This window comes from Heteronotia binoei, chromosome 3, assembly GCF_032191835.1.
Source record: "Heteronotia binoei isolate CCM8104 ecotype False Entrance Well chromosome 3, APGP_CSIRO_Hbin_v1, whole genome shotgun sequence".
In the NCBI taxonomy this organism is placed as follows: domain Eukaryota; kingdom Metazoa; phylum Chordata; class Lepidosauria; order Squamata; family Gekkonidae; genus Heteronotia; species Heteronotia binoei.
This window is the reverse complement of record NC_083225.1, coordinates 23,873,962-23,889,081: the sequence shown is the minus strand read 5'-3', so window position 1 is coordinate 23,889,081 and position 15,120 is coordinate 23,873,962. Positions and strand designations below refer to the sequence as shown.

The 15,120-nt window shown below is 45.7% G+C and overlaps 1 protein-coding gene across 1 annotated transcript in view; it reads right to left on the bottom strand.

Moving 5' to 3' along the window:
- LMO7 (LIM domain 7) overlaps window positions 1–15,120 on the bottom strand; it is a 252,121-nt gene that overhangs the window by 19,963 nt on the left and 217,038 nt on the right. Inside the window, exons 23-27 of the mRNA XM_060233592.1 lie at window positions 14,810–14,835; window positions 13,475–13,579; window positions 6,645–6,737; window positions 5,492–5,865; window positions 2,582–2,635 (exon numbers count right to left, since the gene is read on the bottom strand). Of these exons, the coding sequence (XP_060089575.1) occupies window positions 2,582–2,635; window positions 5,492–5,865; window positions 6,645–6,737; window positions 13,475–13,579; window positions 14,810–14,835 (652 nt within the window). The remainder of the gene's footprint in view (window positions 1–2,581; window positions 2,636–5,491; window positions 5,866–6,644; window positions 6,738–13,474; window positions 13,580–14,809; window positions 14,836–15,120) is intronic.

Below are 15,120 nucleotides of genomic sequence, written 5' to 3'. Positions count from 1 at the left end.
TTTTGTGGGAAATTAGACTTATTGTGTTTGGGCTGAGAAAGCTCTGAAAGAGCTATTGAAGACCCAAGGTCACCCAGCTGGCTTCATGTGGAGGACAGGAGAATCAAACCTGGTTCTCCAGATTAGAATCCGCTGCTCTTAACTGCTAGAGTAAACTGGTTCACTCGTGACTGAGCTCAGCAGAACAAAGTTGGTTGCCATACTCATGGCCCCCTCCAGTTCACCCCTCCTCATTGGATATATGAGTAGCTTGACTGGAACCTTCTGAGTTTGATTAAGCTGCAGTTTTCTGTGATGTCTGAGTGTTGGTTCTTTGGAGAACTGGAGTTTGCTCCCCTCCCCAAGCCAGAATTCCAAATCTTGGGTTAAACTGCAGTTTAGGATTATCCCTTTTGGGGAGTGAAACTCCAAACTTTGTACCTTTAGCCGAGAGACAAAGGCAGCTGCCATCTCAGCAAGGCATTCCTGCCAGTAAAGAGAACATCTGGATTTGGGTGCTTTCAGGGCTATTTTGGGTAGCAGGAACGTCTTTGCATATTAGGCCACACCCCCTGATGTAGCCAATCCTCTGAGAGCTTGCAGGGCTCTTAGTACAGGGCCTACTGTAAGCTCCAGGAGGATTGGCTACATCGGGAGGGTGTGGCCTAATATGCACAGGTGTTCCTGCTACAAAAAAGAAAGCCCTGCTTATAATTAATCAGATTCATCTCGTCACTGCCCTAACATGGATCTCATCAGATCTCAGAAGCTAAGCAGAGTCGACTCTGGCAAGTACTTGGATGGGAGACCTCCATGGAATACTGGGAGGCAGGGGCAGGCTGTTTTCAACCACCTCCCTGAATACCTTCCAGACCCCCAGTAGGGGTCAGTCAACAGAGGTCACCATGACTTCCAGGTGCACACACACACAAACACACTCTCAAACATGTAAATTCACAAGTACAATTAAAAAAGAAAAGAATTCACATGATCACTGATCTGGTGTCACATTTGGACTACTCAGTCTATTGAAATCATACACTGGTGTTAGAGTAATCAAGTGGCCCATGGACAATTGGTGAACTGCTGACTAAGGTTCACTGGAGCAATCCACGACATCTTAAACATGCTACTTGTATAGAGAAGTTCAGTCTGTTGTCTGGCATATCTTTGCTCCTTTATACACCCATATGAACATAAGGACGTAAGAGAAGCCATGTTGGATCAGCCCAATGGCCCATCCAGCCCAACACTTTCTGTCACAGGGGCCAAAAAACCAGGTGCATTCAGGAGGTCCATCAGTGGCGCCAGGGTGCTAGAAGCCCTCCCGTTGTGCCCCTGCCCCAAGAATACCCCAGATAGAGAGTACCAACAATATGCTGTGGCTAATAGCCACTGATGACCTCTGCTCCATATGTTTACCCAGTCCCCTCTTGAAGCTGGCTATGCTGGCAGCCGTCACCACCTCCTGTGACAGTGCATTCCATGTGTTACTTTGGGTGAAGGACTTCCTTTTATCCATTCTAAGCCACTTTCCCCCCACTTTTTTGTGTTGCGCAACCCATCTGGGTGTTCAGCCTACCACAAGAGTATGATGTAATGGCAGTCACACCAATGGCTAAAGATAAAATAAAGAGCTGAAATTATCTGCTACATTTACCAAGCCACTCCCATCTAATTCAGCTGAGGAAGCACCTTCTAATAATATTCATGCAGATGGTGTGTCAGAATAAAACAATTTTTTTCCTATCTGACTTTACAACTTTAATACGTGGAGTTCTCTTGAAAGGATTTCCAAAGCACGCAATTGAAATAGGGTTTTCCCCTGCCTTTAAAACTTTCAAAAGCTCAAGACTCCAAATACTTTTGCTAGAAACACTGGAAGCGCCGGAAGATGTATTTGTGAATACTGTAAGTATAGGATAGAAAACAGAAGATGGCAGCTCTACAAGTGAAAATATTTTAGGCAACAGAGCTGAAGTGACATTTCCTTCTTCAGTCTTTTATAGTTGGCCATTATATTACTTCCATACACACACACCTCGCAACATGGTGAGACAGAATCCTAAGGATGAAAAATCAGGGGCAGCTCTCTTGGTGTTCTTTAGCAAAGAAAGAGTACTTCAATGTATGTTACATGTCACTGGGATTTTTTATTTGCTTAACAACAGGAAATATAGCCAGCAGCAAACACTTCATTCTCCTCAACTATATCATTCACTGCGCAGAGACATAAATATTCAAAAAAACCAATTAAAGAAGTTTGGTGTAGTGGATAAGTGCAGGAACTCTTATCTGGGAAAACCGGGTTTGATTCTCCACTCCTCCACTTGCAGCTGCTGGAATGGCCTTGGGTCAGCCATCGCTCTAGCAGAGGTTGTCCTTGAAAGGGCAGCTGCTGTGAGAGCCCTCTCAGCCCCACCCACCTCACAGGGTGTCTGTTGTGGGGGGAGAAGATATAGGAGATTGTAAGACGCTCTGAGTCTCTGATTCAGCGAGAAGGGCGGGGTATAAATCTGCAGTCTTCTTCTTACTTTCATATTTCAAATTAGCATAATTACTGAATTCCCACTCACCCCTTGATATTTGGCAGCTTACTTACTTATCAGCACTGAAGCCGCTCGGGTGCTCAGAATTTCTTGATGTTTCAGAATGTCTAAAGTAAATAAATATACATGTTTCAGTGAATACTCAGAACCCATTTGGCGGGTAGCACAAGATGAGATAGTAACATGAACAGGGCTTTTTTGTAGCAGGAGCTCCTTTGCACATTAGACCATACCCCCATAATGTAGCCAATCATCCAAGAGCTTACAGGGCTGTTCTTACAGGGCCTACTGTAAGTTCTTGGAGGACTGGCTACATCAGGGGTGTATGGCCTGATATGCAAAGGAATTCCTGCTACAAAAGAAGCCCTGGACATGAACAATAGACCCCAACATTTTGAGCAAGAAATTCTGGCAGAAACAGATTTGCATCCCAGAAACAGGAAGCTGTAGGAAGCTGCAGGAGACAGTAATGACAGATCAAGAAGTCAGGCCTGCTCTTTGTTGTATGATTTACAACAGCTGCCTTAACTATCAGTTGAACAAAGCAGGAGTCAAGTGCCACCTTTAAGACCAACCAATTTTTATTTAGAACGTAAGCTTTCGGGTGCTCTTAAGCACACTTCATCAGACGAGGAATCCGGCACAGTGAGCAAAGCCATGCATAGCTGAGCAGAGCCGTACATAGCTGGTAGGCAGTGGCCCAGAATGCAACGTGGTACAGATTTAAGAACCAATGACAGTGAAGTAAAATTATCTGGTAGGCAGTGGTTTAGAATGTAAAATGGTACAATGACAGAATAGTAAAATTAAGAAATTGAGCAAACCTTTGATCTGAGTAGCATGCACATGCTATTCAGATCAAAGGTTTGGTCAATTTGTTAATTTTACTGCCTACTGCTGTTTTGTTGCTTTCGCATCTCCCATTGTCATTGATAGACAATCTCACATTTTGACATACTACTGTTTTGTTGCTTTCGCATGCTCATGCTACTCAGATCAAAGGTTTGCTCAATTGGTTAATTTTACTATTCTGTCATTGTACCATTTTACATTCCAAACCCCTGCCTACCAGATAATTTTACTTCACTGTCATTGGTTCTTAAATCTGTACCATGTTGCATTCTGGGCCACTGCCTACCAGCTATGTACGGCTCTGCTCAGCTATGTCTGGCTTTGCTCACTGTGCTGGATTCCTTGTCTGATGAAGTGTGCTTAAGAGCACCCGAAAGCTTACGTTCTAAATAAAAACTGGTTGGTCTTAAAGGTGCGTTGGTCTTAAAGATAAAAACTGGTTGGTCTTAAAGGTTGACTCCTGCTTTGTTCAACTGCTTCAGACCAACACGGCTGCCCTCTTGGATCTATTAACTATCAGTGGCAATGCCCAATGCCAAGCTTTTAGCATTTGTAGGCTGCGGGGAAATGGTATCTGAACGCAATTTAGTACAGCAGCAGCCTGAGTGCACATGGGCCTGGTCTTGACAATTAGGAAGTTGGCATATTTTTGTGGATTCTAGACGGTACAATTAAAATGCACAGTTTAGCTGACACAGAGAGTAATATTCTTGGAATAAGCAGTGAAGTGTGTAGACAGAGGCAGCAAAGGGATTTCAAAGTTTACTCTCATTTATCCCCACTTTTAAAAACATTGCTTTTCAAGGAGGCAAGAAAAGCCTGTTTAAAAAACATTATCTTGCCAGGAACAACTTCTCCGGGATGTTTTGAAGTAATCACTAGTGTTCCCTCTAAGCTGAGTTAGCGTGAGCTAGCTCACAGGTTTTTTTAGCCTCCGGCTCACGCATTTTTGTCTTAGCGCAGGAGAAACGGCCCCAGAGCAAACTAATCTATGCAGTAGCTCACAACTTTGATGCCAGTAGCTCACAAAGTTGAATTTTTGCGCACAAGACTCCATAGCTTAGAGCAGGGGTGGCCAAACTGCGGCTCTGAAGCCACATGTGGCTCTTTCACACATATTGTGTGGCTCTTGAAGCCCCCACTGCCCCGCTAGCTGACTTGAAGAACAAATTTCTCTCTTTAAATCACTTATTCAAGCCAAGCCAGCCAGCGGCTTGGAGAATGCATTTAAAGTGGCTTTAAAACAAACAACAAACAAATGAATATTTGTCTGGTCCAGCAGGGCTCTTCTTATAGTCTTATGTTCTTCAAGCCACTCTACTTATTATTCATCATCTTTATCATTCATGCCACATTCATGTACTGCAAATCACACAGAGTGGATTTCTTAAATTCTGCTGCTTCGTTATGATTGCGGTTCCGCTCCAGTTGATTTCCAGACAGGAAGGAAAGCTCTAAGTCAATAAAGAGATTTCATGTCTGGAAAAGGTTATTTCTTTGAGACATATAATTAAAAAATTACATAAATGGCTTCCTCAGAACAAAAATATTTCATTGCAGCCTTTTCACAGAAGTACAGGCAGAACAGAACTGTCCTGTAACACAAATGCCTCTTTGGTCAAAACTAGGGGTGGAATTCTAGCAGGAGCTCCTTTGCATATTAGGCCACACCTCCCTGGTGCAGCCAATCCTCCAAGAGCTTACCAAGGCTCTTTTTTGGAAGCTCTTGGAGGATTGGCTACACCAGGGAGGTGCAGCCTAATATGCAAAGGAGCTTCTGCTAGAATTCCACCGCTCGTCAAAACTAACCCCTCATATGCCAAAATGCATTTTTTCCCAGATCACAAAAAGGAAAAGGAAAGGTCCCCTGTGCAAGCACCAGTTGTTTCCAACTCTGGGGTGACATTGCTTTCACAATGTTTTCACAGCAGACTTTTTACGGGGTGGTTTGCCATTGCCTTCCCCAGAGAATACATAAAGGGGGGGGGGCAAAATAAAAGTACTGTTTCAGCACAAAAGGGGATAGTTTCAAACTCAGCCTCCATAAATCTGAAGTGTCACAGGAACGCTGGCATGCTTATGTGGCAGAAAAATAAAAATGTAACGCAGACCTTTGATACTGAGGCCTCTGCGCTGGAATTTCCCTGACTTGTTCCACCACCTGCGGTTTCTGTTGCGCTTCTTCCTGGTGCTTTGGCTCCTCGGCATAGTACATGGTGTCCCGTCCATTATGTCCCTCCTCATGCTCCACTTCCTGGAGTTTCCTTTCTTGCTCTGCCCGCGAAGGTGTTCCTTCCTGGAGCCTCCACTCCTCCTGGAGACTCTTCCTCTCTTCTTCTTCCTGATTCTGCTGTTCCCTTTCCTCTTCCCATTGCCTGCTGGTGTCGTAATAATCAGCTCTCCCATCTCCGTTTGTTCCCCACCTGGAAGCTGGTGGCTCTTGGGTCGTCACAGAGAGAGGATCTGACTTCCATATAGTCTGTTCCTAGAGAAAGAGCGCAGGGTTTATAGAAACAAACAGCACATAATGTATTCAGTTGTGGGAAAGGGCTCTGGCATGAGTTAGTGAAAGTACTGGACTACATTCTAGAAAACATGAGGTTTTCCCCATGAGAAGGATGAACCTAGATAAGGGGTGGCCAAACTTGCTTAACATAAGAGCCACGTAGAATTAACGTCAGATGCTTGAAAGCTGTAAGGCAGGCAGGCAGGAAGGACGGAAGAAAGAAAGGACGGAAAGAAGGAAATATATGGGGGAGGAAAGGAGGAGGGAGAGGTGGAAAGAAGGTAATTGTCATTTGACTGTATGGTTTGTTTGAGACCAGAGTCAGGGGAATCTAGACAATTGCTGGGTAAAATGTCACTTCTGGTCTGGTTCTCAGACCACCTTTTACAAAAAAAGTGTGTGAAAAATTCTGCTTGGAACCGGCAAATGGGACTTGTGTTTACTTCAGTTTCAATTTGTTTGAAGAGCCACATTTCAAGATTACGTCCCACTACTGCCAGAGCCTGACTTTTTGAAAACATCCAGCCTGAAGAAGAGTTCTGTGAAACTTGAAAGCGGCTCTGAGATTTCTATTTGATCCTAATAAAAAGACATTTTTGCCAACAGGGATCCTATCTGGACTTTGTCCCAGGCCAACACGGCTGCCCACACTTCCTGTTTTAGAACTACGTGCTCTACTTTCCGAGGGAAAGCAAAATTAGGTTTTTGTTTCAGGAAGGAGCCAAGAAAGGTCAAAGCACAAAGTGTTTAGGACACACCTCGGTGAAGTGTTGCGAGCTCTCCTTCTCAGCCTCTTGCTGTGCTCTCAGCCATTCTTCCTTCAGCCTCTCCTGCTCACGCTGGTATTTCTCCTAGTTGTTTTGTTTAAAGAACAGCATGCCACAATTAGCTAAGGTGTTTTTTTTTACTTCTTTGCAATATACCCAAATAGAAACGTAATACCTTTGAAACAAATTAGAACAAACACGTGACTGGGGAGCCATGGGACATCATAACCTTCCCCCCCAATTTTAGCAAAAGTTTTTTTAGTACACTTTTATCTGACTTTTCCTTCAGGGACCTGAGGGTGACATACATTGTTCTTCCCTCCTCCTTTTTATCATCACAAAAACCAGGCCTCATTTTGGGTAGGAGCTCACAGGAGCAGAGCTCCAGAACCTCTAAATTTTATTGTGCCTTTTCTTTCTTAAACATTCCCTCTCCCTCCAGTACTTGCTTCTGAGCTCCATTGTTCAACCCCCCTGTGAGAATTTTGCTGAACTCTGACTAGGGTTGCCAAGTCCTCTTCATCCCCCAGCGGGAGACAGTCGTGTGTGTGCTGTGTGATGAAATGACATCACCCGGGAGTGATGTCATCAAAATGGCAGCGCCTGTGCGGGGCTGCTCTAGGCATTCCTGGGAAAACTCTATGGTTTTCCGAGATGCTGTAGCCATTTGGGAGGTTATAACTCTATGGCACCTATTGTACCATAGAGTTTTACCTCCAAAATGGCTAGAGCGTCCCCCACAAAAAATGGGAGAATAACCAAACCATATAAAGCAGACAGATGGAAATCTTCATCATGCCACTATGACCACATAGGAAAAAGTAATTTTAAAAGTATGATAGGAGTAAGGTCTTCTTATGATCATTATAATTAAAAAAGAATTTTATGGTAGATGCTGAGCGGATATAATATAGTACACCTTCCGGTGATATCAGGGGTGTCACACATATGCAAACGAGTTGTGCTAATGAGCTCTGGCACCTCTTTTGCTACAAAATGCCCCCTGATAACAACCCTGTGAGGTAGGTAATGCTAGGAGATTTAACTGGCTCATGGTCACCCAGCGAGCTTCCATGACAACGAAGACCTGGTTATAACCTCCCTCTTCACATGGTACTATTCAACTTCAGTAATTATGTACATGGGTGGGAGAGGAGATCCCCATGGGACCCAGACCAAGGCTTATTTCTAAATGCTATCACCTTCGATAATGTCAAATCCCGGAGCCTAGATCCAACACTGTGGAGGCCGGCTAGGACTGCCAGCTCCAGGTGGGCAACTCCTGGAGATTTGGGGGTGGATCCTGGGTCGGACAGGGGCCTCATTGGAGGTACAAGGCCAATGAGTCCATCCTCCAAAGCAGGGTTTCCCAAACTTTTTCCCCGCACACGGCTCAGTTATTTTTACACATCTCCTTCATGGCCCACTAAAGTTTGGGAGTGGAGCCAGGAAACTTTGGGGGTGGAGCTGGGAGACAGGAATTGTGTCACAGAGACAGGGGAAGGAAGAAAGGAAAACGGAGCTGAGGCTTTGCAGCCTGTGTCAGTCTTCAAGGCTAGCTTTTCTCTGCACAACAGCGAGACGGGGGAAGGAAGGAAGCCAAACAGAGCTCAGACTTTGCAGCCTGTGTCAGTCTTCAAGGCTAGCGTTTCTCAGCACAACACAGAGATGGGAGAAGGAAGGAAGCAGAGCAGAGCTCATGCTTTGCTGGGGGCGGGGCTAGCTTTAGCTTTTCTTGTGACCCGGTATTGAGGCTTCCGTGGCCCGGTGCTGGGTTGTGACCCTGCAAATGGGAAACGCTACTCCAAAGCATCCATTTTCTCCAAGGGAGCTGATCTCTGCAGTCTGGAGATAAGCTGTAATTCCAGGAGATCTCTAGGTCCTGCCTGGAGGTTGGCATCCCCTAAGGGTTGTTATGGTTGCTCAGTAGCAAGAGAAAGTACTTACATATGCTCAAAGGCACTAGTTCTTTATATCCTACGATGCTGAGAGCATGAAAGCTCGGAAGCTGAACACTGGTGACCTTTAGTTCAAATAAAACCACTAGTACAATACTTTGTCAATTCTAATCTCAATTCTAAGGTAGGGGTGGCCAAACTGTGACTCGGGAGCCACATATGGATCTTTCACACATATTGTGTGGCTCTTGAAGCCCCCACTGCCCCATAAGCTGACTTGGAGAAGGCATTTGTCTCTTTAAATCACTTCTCCAAGCCAAGCCAGCCAGTAGCTTGGAGAATGTATTTAAAGTTAAAGTTCCTTTCTTTCCACCTCTCCCTCCCCCAGCTATCTTCCTATCTTCCTTCCTTCCTTCCTGTATTGTGGGTCTCAAATATCTGATGTTCACATCTTGCGGCTCTCAAACATCTGATGTTTATTCTATGTGGCTTTTACAGTAAGCAAATCTGGCCACCCCTGTTCTAAGGGATATTAAAGCCACATACTGAAAAATGTGAAAGCACAATTTTGGGCCTTTAATTCCCTGACTTATATCGAAAGCTTTTGGACTGTTGGTTGCTTGTTTTGGAGAGGAAATATGTCTCTCTTGTAAGATACCATGAGCCTCAACAACTGGCCAGGGATTAGTATGTGGCAGTTCCCTTTCCTTGTTAATTACACCAACAAATTAAAACCAACATTCTTGCCAGTTTTTCCTGTGTTGGAAGGAAATCATACACCAGAGCGATGTTACTCGATAGGTCTGTAGAGAAACTGCAATATGACAATGCAGAAAAAGAGACAAAAGTATCTCTGACAAAGCGGGATGGTTTGGGAATAATTTAGGACGGGTGGAATTCTAGCAGGAGCTCCTTTGCATATTAGGCCATACACCCCTGACGCAGCCAATCCTCCAAGAGCTTACAAAAAAGAGCCTTGTAAGCTCTTGGAGGATTGGCTACAGCAGGGGTGTGTGGCCTAATATGCAAAGGAGCTCCTGCTAGAATTCTACCCCTGATTTAGGAAGTACTCCCATCTATATGCGCCCCTCTATGATCGCTGCTCAGCTGCAAAAAGAATCCAATCTGCAGCACCTCTTACACAGTGGTAAGATCTGAGAGAACACAGACCAGAACAAACTCACTGCCAGCTGAAGTCTGTCCAGCAAGCAGGGATAGTCTTTCACAGATATATAATAACCCAGCAGTTCTCAGAAAGGCTTTTCTGGCAAGCCAAGACGGCTTTATCTGAAACTGGCTGTGTATTTATGGACTGTGCAGCTGGTGGTTAGTTACGCTTATATTGTTTTATTTTCAGGCTACTTTCGTTATTGATTGCTTTATGACTAGTTTATGTTTTGCACATCGCTTGCAGTATGGCTGAGAGCAGAGGATTATAGTCTGGAAGTGTTAAAATGAAAAAGGGAAAGGATTTAAAAAAGGGAACATGGAAATTTTTGCCCTTAGCAGCTAACATAATTTCCTGCCCAACTCCCCCTCTCCTAACACTGTTATTAAGCTATAGCTTATTAACTTTTTTGATGACTTCCACATAGGGATGCCAGCCTCCAGGTGAGTCCTGGGGAATCCCTGGAATTCCAGCTCATCTCCATACTACAGGGATCAGTTCCCCTGGAGAAAATGAGTGCTTTGGAGGGTGCATTCTATGGCTCTTCAACTCATTTGTTATGAGGGTTGGATCTGACGTAAATGAGATCTTGTTGGTTAGGGTTAGGCCAGGCCATGTGTGTATCTTATTTAAGATTAGGTCGCAGAGATATAAACTTTATAAAGAACACAAATACAATTTAATTTTTTTAAAAAAAAAACTTAAAACATGCTTAAAATGTTAGTACTTGGTCTTAAAGGTGCTTTCTTTATATTTCTTCCATGGGTTCCAGGGAACTGGACAAAGGAAGCTCTGGCTCTTTCCTTCCTTCCCCAGGGAGAGAGGCTTGGCTCAGTAGCTCTGCTGTATGATTGAGAGCGCCTTGAAAAACAAACTATTCTCCCCCCCCCCGCTTCCTCCCTGAGGGAGAAGCCTCAGCCAATGGAGATAACAGAGGTTTTGCTCTGAGGCTCCTGTGCAATTGAGCCAGCCTTGCAAAGCACGCTGAGATGCAAAAGGAAGCAGATGATAGCCAGTTGCTTGGGGGCCTGATAAGAGCCTTCCGGGGGCCTGATTCGGCCCCTGGGCTGTATGTTTGACACCCCTGCTCTGTGGCCTTAAACCCCACTGAGGTCCCTGTCCACCAAGCCTCCATCCACAATCGGCAGGAGTTTCCCAACTTGGATCTGAAAGCTATAGCCCCCCATCTCTGCCAGTGGCCGTGGGGAGGGGGGACCTGGCAGCTCTACTTTCATGTAGGGTTGCCAGCAGGAGCCATTTGGTAGAAAAAAGGTGCCGGAGCTCATTAGGCACAACTCATTTGCATATGCTACACACCCCTGAGATCACCGGAAGGTGTACTAAATTAGATCCACTCAGCATCTACCTTAAAAATGCTTCTTGAATTAGAATTGCCATCAGAAAATCTTATTCCCACCAGACTTTTTCAGTTCCTTTCTCTATGTGGCCACAGTGGCATGATAAAGATTTCCATCTGTTTGCTCTATAGGTTTTGGTTATTTTCCTTTTGTGTGTGTGTGGGCGGGGGGGGGTGGTGGTGGTGGAATATTAAAATGTCAAATCTTAAGAGTTCAGCAAAATTCTCACAGGGGGTTTGAACAATGGAGCCCCCAGAAGCAATTATTTGGGGGAAGGGGGAAGAAAGAAAGAGCACAATAAAATTTAGAGGTTCTGCAGCTCTGCTCCTCTGAGCTCCTGTCCAAAATGGGGCCTGGTTGCCAGAATGGGAAATTCTGGGAGATTTGGGGGCAGGGCCTAGGGAGCTGGAGGGTGTTTGGGGAGAGCTCAGCGAAGATGGAATGCCGCAGAGCCCACCTTCTGCAACTGCCGTTTTCTCCCAGAGGAATGGAACTCTGCAGCCTGGAGATATAATTCTGGGAGAACTCCAAGCTCCCCTAGGAGGCTGGCAACCCTCGTTCTATGTGGATTTCCCCACGGAAGTATTAATATTTCTGGCAATTATTTATTTTTAATCCATGAGCACCCGTGACATACGAGGTCATTACACAAGTGTGATGAAGATGTATGCTTTTCTTTAGAAGCTTCACTCTCTGAATGGGTATTAGAGATGAAAGCTCTTGGATTGGAATACCTTAAGTGAAGCCTGGGGGCAGGCTAGGGTTGTCAACTCCCTGCTGTTCTTCGACAGGGGACTTTTGCATGTGTGCAAAGCACGCGCAACGCAATGATGTCACCCATAAGTGATGTCATTGCGCCGGCGATGTCACTCACGGTCGCTCTAAGTGTTTCCGAGAAAACTCGATGGCTTTCCCGGATGCTCTAGCAATTTGAAAGGGGAAAACTCTATGGTACCTCTTGTACCATAGAGTTTTCCCTCCCAAATAGCTAGAGCATCTGGGAAAACCATAGAGTTTTCCCAGAAATGCCTAGAAAGGCCACTGTGCAACGTTGCCGGCATGATGACGTCACTTCCGGCCCAATGTGGGCCAGCGGTTTGGGAACCTCCCGGGCAGGGGAACCCCTGCCCGGACTGGGGGCTTGGCAGCCCTAGGGCAAGCTTTTGGGAAGGGGTGGGACATCAGAAGGATATAATGCCACAGAGGTCACCCTCCAAAGCAGCCATTTCCTCCAGGGGAACTGATCTTGGTTGTCTGGAGATCAAATGTGACATTGGGAGATCTCCAGGTGGCACCCGGAGGCTGGCAACTCTAACAGGTACAAGCTTACATTAGCGAGAACTCAGTGTTCAAAATACATCAGGCTGCAGCCCCAGACATCCTTACTTGGGGAGTGGGCACCACAAAAAAATATGGGACTTACTTCTGAATAAGTACGCAGCTGAGCTTTCATTTGGAGACATTCACTGTCAAACCACCCTGGAGTACCGATCTCCCTGTGGACTTGCTCTTTTGTGGGTTGCATCCTTAGAGCCCCAACAAGCTGGGTCATTATTCTCTCATATAGGTGAATTAGCTTTGGAGTTTGAGATGACAACTTAGATAAGGCCATAATTTCAGTTAAAATATTCAAGTTGAGAAAATCCTCAGCCTTACAAGCCACTTTTGATGACCAGTGAATTTCGGGAACCCTAGTTCCTTCTTCCCGAGAAGCATGATCTTCACAGGCCAAAAAATAATGAATACCAAAAATCAAAGGGAAGCGATCACTTTCTGCACATCCCTCAACTTTAAAAGATGTCACCCGACCCACAAGAGATGGAGGAACCAGGACATAATCAATCCCACTACACCCACCTCTGGCAACATAAGGAAATGCCATTTGATGGATGGATTGGTTCCCTGTTATGTTCAATATCATGCCAATATCATGCCAATTGAACTGAATTGAATCAGTATGCGTAAGACCAAACTGCACAGACAGTCCTATCTATAAATGTGCCAGTTATGCACCCACGGAGGTCTGGCAACCAAACAGCCTTTCACTACACCTCTTAAAACAGTTAAAAATGGTTTCCCAGCAAGGCAGCTGGTCAGTTCTATCTGGAGGCCTAAGATCCCTGGACGGCAGCTCAGTCCGGAGCCACTTGAACCTATGAAGCTGCCTTATACTGAATTGGACCCTCGGTCCATCAAAGTCAGTATTGTCTTCTCAGACTGGCAGCGGCTCTCCAGGGTCTCAAGCTGAGGTTTTTCACACCTATTTGCCTGGACCCTTTTTTGGAGATGCCGGGGATTGAACCTGGGACCTTCTGCTTCCCAAGCAGATGCTCTACCACTGAGCCACCGTCCCTCCCCAAAGGGACTTCTAGAAGGGAAGGGCCACAAAGCGCTTACCTGAAGCAGGCGCTCCTGTTCTGCCTGCCACTTTTCCTGTCTCTTTCTTTCTTTCTCTTGATCCCAAGCCCAGTGGCTAGAAGCACTTATGGGTGGAACGGGGAGCTGTAACAGCAGAGACAGATGAGATACACAAACACACACAGGCATACATACACAGAGGTCAAGACTTTGCACATTTATTTATACTTCCAGGAAAGAAGCTAGACATTCAACAGGGAAATATAGATTTTTGGCTTCAGTTTACCTCCGACAGGTGGGGGGGGGTATTTTCTGAAAAGCCGTAACCAGAGGTAGGAGGGGGGTTCTTGTTGCTTTCCAGTTTAGGTTTGCCATGCCAGCTCTGGGTTGGGGAATTCCTAAAGATCTGTCATGAAAGCCAGAGGAGGATGGAGTTTGGGAAGGGGAGGGGCCTCAGCGAGGAATGATGTCATAGAGTTCACTTCCAAAGTGACCAATGTCTCCAGGGGGGAGTGCTCTTTGTCAGAAAATCATCTGTAATTCCAGGAGATCTTTAGGCCCTTCTAGGAGGCTAGCAAACTATGTCTTGGTTACTGTTTTCCAGATGACCAGAAAAGCTGGTCAGAGAAGGAGGCTGACAGGAAGTGCCCGACGGCTGGGTTGAAGGGGAGAAGCAGCAGACAAGTTAGGTCTGTCAAACCACTAGGCTGGGCAGAGGTTCTCCTGCCCTGGAGGTTCCCAATCCGCCAGCCCACACTGGGTTGGTGGGGGGAACCACCCCTGATGTCACTGGCGCAATGACGTCACCCGCTCTAGGAGTTTCAGGGAAAACTCTATGGTTTTCCTGGACGCTCTAGCGATTGTGATGACGCCAATTCCGGGTGACGTCATGGCGAAAAAAGTCCCCCGCCGGAGACCACGAGGGACTTGGGAACCCTAACATAGGTAGATTTAAGCCCCGCACAGATTCCCTTTTTGAACGTCATAGAGCTGATGTCATAGAATTCACTTCTGATGTGGCTAATATCTCCAGGAGGGAGTGATCTTTGTCAAGAAATCATCTGTAATTCCAGGAGATCTTTAGGCCCTTCTAGGAGGCTAGCAACCTGTGTAGTGGTTACTGTTTCCCAGATAACCAGAAAAGCTGGTCAGAGAAGGAGGCTGAAAGGAAGTGCCTGAGGGCTGGGTTGAAGGGGAGAAGCAGTAGGCAGGTGAGATTTAAGCCCCACACAGATCCCGCTTCTGAAAATGCACAACCTGATGGCATGTTGGAAGCAAGAGAAAGGACTGGGGATCCCTGTTTGCCCTTGAGGGGCTTGGCTATTTGGTCACAAGCTCTGATCATCGGCATCATTTAAATACCCAAATACTTACATCAAGTATTGCAGGTTCCGAGCCTCCTGTCGAATTGGAGGTTGTGAGGAAGAAGCAGCAATAAAGAGAAAAGAATATGCATTAATGTGACTTGGAGAACACTATTTAAGCATTAAGCATTATCAGAGACTTGTCCTGGGCCCGTTTCCCTTAGGGAAATACTGCAAGCCACCCTGAGCTACTGGAAGGGTGAGGCAGACTTTCAAAAGATAACTTTATAAATATTAAGTACATTCACATTATTCTTAAGAACGTCAGAAGAACCAGGGCTTTTTTTGAGTAGTTCCGGATGGTTTGGTGTCGGGAGTAAT